An 11,375-nucleotide genomic window follows, 5' to 3' on the forward strand; every position below is an offset into this window, starting at 1 on the left:
TAGGGGTAATGTCCCCCAATTCTGTTAATATCCCCCCACCTTCCTGTTATACGTGGCCCTCATCCCCATCTTGGTATGTATTGCCCCCTCATCCCCATCCTGGTATGTATGGCACCCCCTGATCTCCCCCTTCCCCCCGAGCAGTGAATATTCATTTTCTTTAGCAGCGAGCACAGTGTAAGATGCAGCAGCCTCCTGTGCCCCGCTCCTCAACAGCTGCAGCCTCCCCCCCTCCACCACCCACAGCGTGTGTATATCATATCTATCTATCTATCTACAGTGAGCACGGAAAGTATTCAGATCCCTTTACATTTTTCACTCTTTGTTTCATTGCAGCCATTTGGTAAATTCTAAAAAGTTAATTTTTTTCTCATTAAAGTACACTCTGCACCCCATCTTGACTGGAAAAAAACAGAACTGTAGATTTTTTTGCAAATTTATTAAAAAAGAAAAACTGAAATATCACATGGTCATAAGTATTCAGACCCTTTGCTCAGTATTGAGTAGAAGCACCCTTTTGAGCTAGTACAGCCATGAGTCTTCTTGGGAATGATGCAACAAGTTTTTCACACCTGGATTTGGGGATCCTCTGCCATTCTTCCTTGCAGATCCTCTCTAGTTCCGTCAGGTTGGATGGTGAACGTTGATGGACAGCCATTTTCAGGTCTCTCCAGAGATGCTCAATTGGGTTTAGGTCAGGGCTCTGGCTGGGCCAGTCAAGAATGGTCACAGTTGTTCTGAAGCCACGCCTTTGTTATTTTAGCTGTGTGCTTAGGGTCATTGTCTTGCTGTAAGGTGAATCTTCGGCCAAGTCAGAGGTCCAAAGCACTCTGGAAGAGGTTTTCATCCAAAATATCTCTGTACTTGGCCGCATTCATGTTTTCTTCAATAGCAACCAGTCGTCATGTCCCTGCAGCTGAAAAACACCTCCATAGCATGGATGCTGCCACCACCATGTTTCACTGTTGGGATTGTATTGGGTAGGTGATGAGCAGTGCCTGGTTTTCTCCACACATACCACTTAGAACATTTTGGTGATAATTCTATCTTCGTCTCATCAGACCAGAGAATCTTATTTCTCATAGTCTGGGAGTCCTTCATGTGTTTTTGAGCAAACTCTATGCGGGCTTTCATATGTCTTGCACTGAGGAGAGGCTTCCATCGGGCCACTCTGCCATAAAGGCCCGACTGGTGGAGGGCTGCAGTGATAGTTGACTTTGTGGAACTTAATCCCATCTCCCCACTGCATCTCTGGAGCTCAGCCACAGTGCTCGCTCTTGGGGGGGTTCTTCTTTACTTCTCTCACCAAAGTTCTTCTCCCACAATTGCTCAGTTTGGCTGGACAGCCAGGTCTAGGAACACTTCTGGTGGTCCCAAACATCTTCCATTTAAGGATTATGGAAGCCACTGTGCTCTTAGGAACCTTGAGTAATGCAGAATTTCTATTATAACCTTGGCCAGATGTGTGCCTCGTCACAATTCTGTCTCTGAGCTCCTTGGGCAGTTCCTTTGAGCTCATGATTCTCATTTGGTCTGACATGCACTATGAGCTGTGAGGTCTTATATAGACAGGTGTGTGCTTTTCCAAATCACGTCTTATCAGTTTAATTAAACACAGCTGGACTCCAATGAAGGAGTAGAACCATCTCAAGGAGGATCACAAGGAAATGGAGAGCATATGACTTAAATATGACTGTCTGATCAAAGGGTCTGAATACTTGTGACCATGTGATATTTCAGTTTTTCTTTTTTAATAAAAGTGAAAAAAATTCTACATTTGTTTTTTTTTTCAGTCAAGATGGGGTGCAGAGTGTACTTTAATAAGAAAAAAAAGAACTTTTTAGAATTTACAAAATAGCTGCAATGAAACAGTGAAAAATTTTAAAGGGTCTGAATACTTTCCGTACCCACTGTATATATATCGGACTATAAGACAGACAGACACACACACACAGACACACACAGACACACACAGACACACACAGACACACACAGACACACACAGACACACACTTTCCTCCAAAATTTTGCATCAAGGGTCATTTCACCTGTGAATCATCGTTTGTGGTGTACTTAATAAAATGCACATGCGGCCTCGGAAATGTTGGGGAGACTACCCAGCATATTTGGGACCTAATCTCACGGCACAAATCAACTATCAGATGTGGATGTATTCTTTCGCCCATCCCGGTCCACTTTATATATAGGCAACATACAATAGCCCAGTTGAGATATCAGGTTATAGATCACATCTCCCCAGCTAGACAGGGGGGTAATCTAATTTGAAAAACTGAAGCAGTGTGAATCCTATTGGATTCAGACACTTCAGACGCTGACACCATTGGGTTTAAATAGGGAATATGAAATGTATCATTGAGGCTTACTAATGTTTAAGTAAAAGTATTTTCTTGTTCCCAGACTGATCTTACTGGGCATCCAATATATTCTGATATTTTGCATTATGGACTATATACGGTGTGTGGATCTTGAGCGATCATTCTTCTGAATGTTGGACTATATGAGAATAATTATTAGCATATATATTTTATTGCTTTTAGATGTCACAGTAAACATCTTGAAAAGTATATTTCCTTTTTTCCATTCTGCCATTTTGTTGTCTCCTCTCTTATTTCCCTGTGTTTCTCGTTTGTCCTCCCTTTCTTTCATATAACCTTAGTGTTCCTTCCAACCTCAGTTTGTTATCCTTGTCCATGTTATTCTGTTTACTAGCATGTTTTGCTTTCCCCTTTCCTTTTCCGTCCTTGCATGTCATTCCCATGCGTGTCATGTATTCTCATGCAGTTCTACTGTGCATGCACCAATCCTTTTCGGCTTCGACTTGCGCAAGCGCATTTACACCCTTTAGAGGGAAGCTGACGTCACCGGAAGTTACACGCACTCGCCTTCCGCTTTAAAAAGGCCGCACGGACACTAAGCTCCACGGCAGTACACATTGAAGACGCTTCTCCGTATACCGGGACACACTAGCCACCAGGTTTGCAGTATCTCTTCTTTTTACTTAACGTGCAGTGGTCGTCATTGAGGGGATTTGTTTTCACTCCTATTGGGATATTTCCATGCATGTGCACATATATACACTTGTCTTTTATCACAGCCTATTTTGACTACCAATACTACTATCTCCTACTTTGGATTATACCTGCTATTTTTTTCTTTGTTCCTTTGTTTCTCCCTATTTTTTGAGCTTTCATATGTCTATACTGACTTCTCTTTTTTTTTTTTACTAAAGATCAGAACGATTCATCTTTGATCCACATGAGTTTTTCTAATAGATAATTGTTCCTGTATATATGAAATTTATTGGATCAGGGATTTATTCCTAATATATACTCTAACCTGTCTCTGGCGCCTTTGAGAGGGGCAAAAATTAATGATGAAAAATAATGAGAATTATTTTATATGTTGTCTTACCATGTAAAACATGTACATGAATTTATCATTTAATTGACTAGAAGTGATATACCATGAAACAGGATAGGAATTATGTATTTTTTATATACTTATCTTTGTTCTATATACACAGATACCGTGAAAGAGGCCTAAGATAGGCCGAAACGGCGAGAATTAGTAACTGACTTCATTTGGGTCTATTGAATTTTTTCACTCTATTGTATAATAAAATCATTTTGCATCATGTTTTTTGAGTGCCGGAGTTTCTATTTTTCGGACTATTTGACGTTTTACCCCAGAGCACCTCCTACGTACAGTGAGCACCCACTATCTATTTGATTGACTATCTCTTCAGTCACAGACTTTTGAAATTAGGCACACTCACAGCATTGCATTTCATTGCCGTGACTGGCCCAAAGTCAGGGCAACCACACATCAAATCCGGTGAGTGTGCACTGCCCATCCGCTCCCCGGGCCCCCACCGGAGCCACACTGAGTCAGTGGCTACATGAAGTGTGAGCGCGCACACTATGAGCGCCCCTGTGTTTCTCTCCGGAACATCTGACATGAAGCTGGGGCTGTAAGCCCAGAGTCGGGGAGAGGATGGGTAGTGCGCACTCACAGGATTTGATATGTGGTTGCCGTGTACATACATTACTTATCCTGCACTGATCCGGAGTTACATCCTGTATTATACTCCAGAGCTGCACTCACTATTCTGCTGGTGGAGTCACTGTGTACATACATTACATTACTTATCCGGAGTTACATCCTGTATTATACCCAGAGCTGCACTCACTATTCTGCTGGTGGAGTCACTGTGTACATACATTACATTACTTATCCTGTACTGATCCTGAGTTACATCCTGTATTATACTCCAGAGCTGCACTCACTATTCTGCTGGTGCAGTCACTGTGTACATACATTACATTACTTATCCGGAGTTACATCCTGTATTATACCCAGAGCTGCACTCACTATTCTGCTGGTGGAGTCACTGTGTACATACATTACATTACTTATCCTGTACTGATCCCGAGTTACATCCTGTATTATACTCCAGAGCTGCACTCACTATTCTGCTGGTGCAGTCACTGTGTACATACATTACATGACTTATCCTGTACTGATCCTGAGTTATATCCTGTATTATACTCCAGAGCTGCACTCACTATTCTGCTGGTGCAGTCACTGTGTACATACATTACATTACTTATCCTGTACTGATCCTGAGTTACATCCTGTATTATACTCCAGAGCTGCACTCACTATTCTGCTGGTGGAGTCACTGTGTACATACATTACATTACTTATCCTGTACTGATCCTGAGTTACATCCTGTATTATACACCAGAGCTACACTCACTATTCTGCTGGTGCAGTCACTGTGTACATACATTACTTATCCTGTACTGATCCTGAGTTACATCCTGTATTATACCCAGAGCTGCACTCACTATTCTGCTGGTGGAGTCACTGTGTACATACATTACATTACTTATCCTGTACTGATCCTGAGTTACATCCTGTATTATACACCAGAGCTACACTCACTATTCTGCTGGTGCAGTCACTGTGTACATACATTACATTACTTATCCTGTACTGATCCTGAGTTACATCCCATATTATACTCCAGAGCTGCACTCACTATTCTGCTGGTGCAGTCACTGTGTACATACATTACTTATCCTCTGATACTGAGTTATATCCTATATTGTCAGAAATCGCCCAGCATTCTCTACACTTGCAAAGTGTCAATTTTGGATTTGTTGCCACTTGGATCAGGGTCGAGCAAGCAATCTAATTTTATTAATTTGCCATTTCAGTTGCTTGTGATTTGTATTTTATACTGAATCAAACAACTGATGCAGTGCCAATACAAGAGGGGGTGTGCCACCTAATCTGAGAGCAGCATGATGTAGGGGCAAAGAACCTTATTCCAGTGACGTGTCACTTACTGGACTGCCTGCTGCAGTTTAGACAAAATGTTTCTTTTTAATCCACAGGATAGCAAAAACACAGAAACTGTGATAAACTCCAAACAGTGATTAGACAAAAATGGGTGGTCATCAGTCAGGATTTAGCAGAACACTGCACTCATGAAAGCAGGTGCACAAGTAGGAGCCCAATCCATAGTATAACATCTATGAAGAACTTGACACTCAGATGATGTACAACAAAGGTGATTTATTTGCAATCCACAGTGAACATATATGACATTTCTGTCTCCGTTTAGACCAGGGTTGTCAAACTCAAACACAGAGGGCCAAATGAAAAACTTTGTCAAAGTTGCGGGCCAACCAGTATACAGAATAATGGGCCCCTGGCAGTCCTCCATACAGAATAATGGGCCCAGCTGCTGGGGAGCGGCCCAGGTCCTGATGGTGATTGGGCTTCCCCTTTGTCCGGGGCCCTGGCACTTGACCGGGTGCTGACGCAGGACCTACACACACACCGCCCCTCCGCAAAATATACACACACACACACCGCCCCTCCGCAAAATATACACACACACACACCGCCCCTCCGCAAAATATACACACACACACCGCCCCTCCGCAAAATATACACACACACACCGCCCCTCCGCAAAATATACACACACACACACACCGCCCCTCCGCAAAATATACACACACACACCGCCCCTCCGCAAAATATACACACACACACCGCCCCTCCGCAAAATATACACACACACACCGCCCCTCCGCAAAATATACACTGCACAACACCCACCAAATCATCTTCATTGACATCCCCTCCCCATAATAAAACACCACCAGCCCCCAAAAAACGCTGTCTAGTCACCTAAGTGACGCACACCCCTGCACCATTCACCCCTCCGGGGTATTATCCTGGCCATCATCTCCGCTCATATCTTGCCCACCTCCCCTTGTACTATCACACCCAGTCATCCCCATCCTTCCTCAGTAATACCCAGCCAGTCCAGTGAAATCCATCCAGTGGTTTTTGTGTAATCTTTATTTTCATTTCTGACATAATGATATGCTGGTGCTTTGGGACGGCCTTTGAGGTGGTGTGTGTGTGTGTGTGTGTGTGGGGGGCGTTTTAACCGGTGCTCTGCTTATATATTCATATTTCTGTGTGGCACACAAATTACACCGGCAGTATTTAAAAAAGTAGACAGGTCACCGAAAGCACAGTGACCTGCCAGAAATATGAATACATAAGTAGAGCACAAGATAAAACCCCTCCCCGAAGCACGAGCATATCATTATCTCAGTAATGAAAATAAAGATTATAAAAGAACCACAGCACGGATTTCATCAACAAAGGTATCATTTTACTCAGTGTAATGTCGCCACCTGACAGTGTATGTGGTTTACTGAGCACAATCCTGCTGACAGGTGCGCTTTAACTAAAAGCCTAGATCCTTAGATCAGGAAAAGAACAGACATTTATGGGACATTTCACAACTTTCCCAAATTCTTATGAAAACATTTACAGCCCATACTGCATCGTATATTTTAGGAGTTGGTCCATTTTATACCGACTCCACAGCCCTGATTATCTCGCCCGTCGCCCCCATCCTCCCCCCCTGTATCCTCATCTCGCCCCCATCCTCCCCCCCTGTATCCTCATCTCGCCCCCATCCCCCCCCTGTATCCTCATCTCGCCCGTCGCCCCCATCCCCCCCCTGTATCCTCATCTCGCCCGTCGCCCCCATCCTCCCCCCCTGTATCCTCATCTCGCCCGTCGCCCCCATCCTCCCCCCCTGTATCCTCATCTCGCCCGTCGCCCCCATCCTCCCCCCCTGTATCCTCATCTCGCCCGTCGCCCCCATCCTCCCCCCCTGTATCCTCATCTCGCCCGTCGCCCCCATCCTCCCCCCCTGTATCCTCATCTCGCCCGTCGCCCCCATCCTCCCCCCCTGTATCCTCATCTCGCCCGTCGCCCCCACCCCCCCCCTGTATCCTCATCTCGCCCGTCGCCCCCATCCTCCCCCCCTGTATCCTCATCTCGCCCGTCGCCCCCATCCTCCCCCCTGTATCCTCATCTCGCCCCCATCCTCCCCCCTGTATCCTCATCTCGCCCCCATCCTCCCCCCTGTATCCTCATCTCGCCCCCATCCTCCCCCCTGTATCCTCATCTCGCCCGTCGCCCCCATCCTCCCCCCTGTATCCTCATCTCGCCCGTCGCCCCCATCCTCCCCCCTGTATCCTCATCTCGCCCGTCGCCCCCATCCTCCCCCCTGTATCCTCATCTCGCCCGTCGCCCCCATCCTCCCCCCTGTATCCTCATCTCGCCCCCATCCTCCCCCCTGTATCCTCATCTCGCCCCCATCCTCCCCCCTGTATCCTCATCTCGCCCGTCGCCCCCATCCTCCCCCCTGTATCCTCATCTCGCCCCCATCCTCCCCCCTGTATCCTCATCTCGCCCGTCGCCCCCATCCTCCCCCCTGTATCCTCATCTCGCCCCCATCCTCCCCCCTGTATCCTCATCTCGTCCGTCGCCCCCATCCTCCCCCCTGTATTCTCATCTCGCCCGTCGCCCCCATCCTCCCCCCTGTATCCTCATCTCGCCCCCATCCTCCCCCCTGTATCCTCATCTCGTCCGTCGCCCCCATCCTCCCCCCTGTATTCTCATCTCGCCCGTCGCCCCCATCCTCCCCCCTGTATCCTCATCTCGCCCCCATCCTCCCCCCTGTATCCTCATCTCGTCCGTCGCCCCCATCCTCACCCCTGTATTCTCATCTCGCCCGTCGCCCCCATCCTCCCCCCTGTATTCTCATCTCGCCCGTCGCCCCCATCCTCCCCCCTGTATTCTCATCTCGCCCGTCGCCCCCATCCTCCCCCCTGTATTCTCATCTCGCCCGTCGCCCCCATCCTCCCCCCTGTATCCTCATCTCGCCCCCATCCTCCCCCCTGTATCCTCATCTCGCCCGTCGCCCCCATCCTCCCCCCTGTATTCTCATCTCGCCCGTCGCCCCCATCCTCCCCCCTGTATCCTCATCTCGCCCGTCGCCCCCATCCTCCCCCCTGTATCCTCATCTCGCCCGTCGCCCCCATCCTCCCCCCTGTATTCTCATCTCGCCCGTCGCCCCCATCCTCCCCCCTGTATTCTCATCTCGCCCGTCGCCCCCATCCTCCCCCCTGTATCCTCATCTCGCCCCCATCCTCCCCCCTGTATTCTCATCTCGCCCGTCGCCCCCATCCTCCCCCCTGTATTCTCATCTCGCCCGTCGCCCCCATCCTCCCCCCTGTATTCTCATCTCGCCCGTCGCCCCCATCCTCCCCCCTGTATTCTCATCTCGCCCGTCGCCCCCATCCTCCCCCCTGTATTCTCATCTCGCCCGTCGCCCCCATCCTCCCCCCTGTATTCTCATCTCGCCCCCATCCTCCCCCCTGTATTCTCATCTCGCCCCCATCCTCCCCCCTGTATTCTCATCTCGCCCCCATCCTCCCCCCTGTATTCTCATCTCGCCCCCATCCTCCCCCCTGTATTCTCATCTCGCCCCCGTCCTCCCCCCTGTATTCTCATCTCGCCCCCATCCTCCCCCCTGTATTCTCATCTCGCCCCCATCCTCCCCCCTGTATTCTCATCTCGCCCCCATCCTCCCCCCTGTATTCTCATCTCGCCCCCATCCTCCCCCCTGTATTCTCATCTCGCCCCCATCCTCCCCCCTGTATTCTCATCTCGCCCGTCGCCCCCATCCTCCCCCCTGTATTCTCATCTCGCCCGTCGCCCCCATCCTCCCCCCTGTATTCTCATCTCGCCCGTCGCCCCCATCCTCCCCCCTGTATTCTCATCTCGCCCGTCGCCCCCATCCTCCCCCCTGTATTCTCATCTCGCCCGTCGCCCCCATCCTCCCCCCTGTATTCTCATCTCGCCCGTCGCCCCCATCCTCCCCCCTGTATTCTCATCTCGCCCGTCGCCCCCATCCTCCCCCCTGTATTCTCATCTCGCCCGTCGCCCCCATCCTCCCCCCTGTATTCTCATCTCGCCCGTCGCCCCCATCCTCCCCCCTGTATTCTCATCTCGCCCGTCGTCGCCCGGCCCATCCTCCCCCCTGTATCTCATCCCCCCCCACCCCCCTTCTCGCCCCCCCCCCCCCCCCCGTCGCCCCCATCCTCCCCCCTGTATTCTCATCTCGCCCGTCGCCCCCATCCTCCCCCCTGTATTCTCATCTCGCCCGTCGCCCCCATCCTCCCCCCTGTATTCTCATCTCGCCCGTCGCCCCCATCCTCCCCCCTGTATTCTCATCTCGCCCGTCGCCCCCATCCTCCCCCCTGTATTCTCATCTCGCCCGTCGCCCCCATCCTCCCCCCTGTATTCTCATCTCGCCCGTCGCCCCCATCCTCCCCCCTGTATTCTCATCTCGCCCGTCGCCCCCATCCTCCCCCTGTATTCTCATCTCGCCCGTCGCCCCCATCCTCCCCCCTGTATTCTCATCTCGCCCGTCGCCCCCATCCTCCCCCCTGTATTCTCATCTCGCCCGTCGCCCCCATCCTCCCCCCTGTATTCTCATCTCGCCCGTCGCCCCCATCCTCCCCCCTGTATTCTCATCTCGCCCGTCGCCCCCATCCTCCCCCCTGTATTCTCATCTCGCCCGTCGCCCCCATCCTCCCCCCTGTATTCTCATCTCGCCCGTCGCCCCCATCCTCCCCCCTGTATTCTCATCTCGCCCGTCGCCCCCATCCTCCCCCTGTATTCTCATCTCGCCCGTCGCCCCCATCCTCCCCCCTGTATTCTCATCTCGCCCGTCGCCCCCATCCTCCCCCCTGTATTCTCATCTCGGCCCCCGTCGCCCCCATCCTCCCCCCTGTATTCTCATCTCGCCCGTCGCCCCCATCCTCCCCCTGTATTCTCATCTCGCCCGTCGCCCCCATCCTCCCCCCTGTATTCTCATCTCGCCCGTCGCCCCCATCCTCCCCCCTGTATTCTCATCTCGCCCGTCGCCTCCATCCTCCTCCTGTATTCTCATCTCGCCCGTCGCCCCCATCCTCCTCCTGTATTCTCATCTCGCCCGTCGCCCCCATCCTCCCCCTGTATTATCTCGCCCATCAACCCTATTCTCCCGGCAGACACGTTGCTCCTGAACCCCCACAATAGCCACGCCGACCCCTCCCCCCCGCACATTCCCTGCTTATAACCTCCTGCCCTCGCCTCCCCCCGACAACGGCTCCCGCCCCTCTCCGTACCATCTTGGCGGCCTCGGCCCACGTGCGTTCCCTGCGGCGCTTCTGTTTATCTCTCATGTTGTCCGGTCGCCGGGCGGGTCTGCGGGGTGGTCTCAGTATCCGCAGAGGTCGCTCGGTTCAGGGTTGTCGGGAGTTGTAGTCCGCTCCGGCCCTGGCTGCTTCTACACACCGGAACCACACTCCCCACAATGCACTACGACGAGCACTTCCGCCCCGCCTCAGAAAAAAACACGTGGGCGGGACCAGAGTACGGGATTGGCTGAGGCGCAAAGCTCACTTCTCACGAGACTGAAAACACCCACCGTGACGTCACTGAATAACTGCGCATTGGAAGGCGGGGCTAAATGTCACGTGAGTAAAGAGGTGGCGAAAACTGTGCTCCGCCCACCGCAATGCATCATATGTATTGTTATGTGTGCGGCGGCCGGTCTGCCGCGTGCATGGTGCGGTTCTGTCACGATGCGATTTTTATGGTCGTTGATTTTATAGTTGGTAATTACAGCAGATTTTTATCTTGGGATTGTGAACATGTCCTTGAGACAGTGAGCTGGTAGAGCTTGTGATGATGAAGCCAAGGCTTTGTGTTAGAGCACAGGCCAGTTCTTTCAGGCGTTTGCGCTGTTTTCTTCTCATTTTAAGTCTTTTTTCACCTTTTTGTAATAGGAGCTTTGTTTAACCCTTTCAGGCCCCATCTGTAGCATTTATCTACAGGCGCTTTTAACGGCTCAAAAAAAAATATTACAAATTAAGGCGTATTATTTTTTTTCGCTAATATTGGGAAAAGCAATAGAA

General features: G+C 50.8%; 1 protein-coding gene across 3 annotated transcripts in view; it reads right to left on the reverse strand.

Annotated features, from left to right (window-relative positions):
* ASXL1 (ASXL transcriptional regulator 1) overlaps positions 1–10,821 on the reverse strand; it is a 29,440-nt gene extending 18,619 nt beyond the window's left edge. For 2 of the 3 annotated variants that reach the window (XM_073682792.1, XM_073682793.1), the window contains exon 1: positions 10,584–10,821. In XM_073682792.1, coding sequence (XP_073538893.1) covers positions 10,584–10,640 — 57 coding nt within the window. In that variant the 5' untranslated portion in view covers positions 10,641–10,821. The remainder of the gene's footprint in view (positions 1–10,583) is intronic. The other variant, XM_073682791.1, reaches the window with a different exon arrangement.
* Positions 10,822–11,375: the final 554 nt, after the last annotated feature.

This window comes from Phyllobates terribilis, unplaced genomic scaffold, assembly GCF_046119375.1.
Source record: "Phyllobates terribilis strain yellow unplaced genomic scaffold, ASM4611937v1 Scaffold_5__5_contigs__length_657084704, whole genome shotgun sequence".
Lineage (NCBI taxonomy): Eukaryota > Metazoa > Chordata > Amphibia > Anura > Dendrobatidae > Phyllobates > Phyllobates terribilis.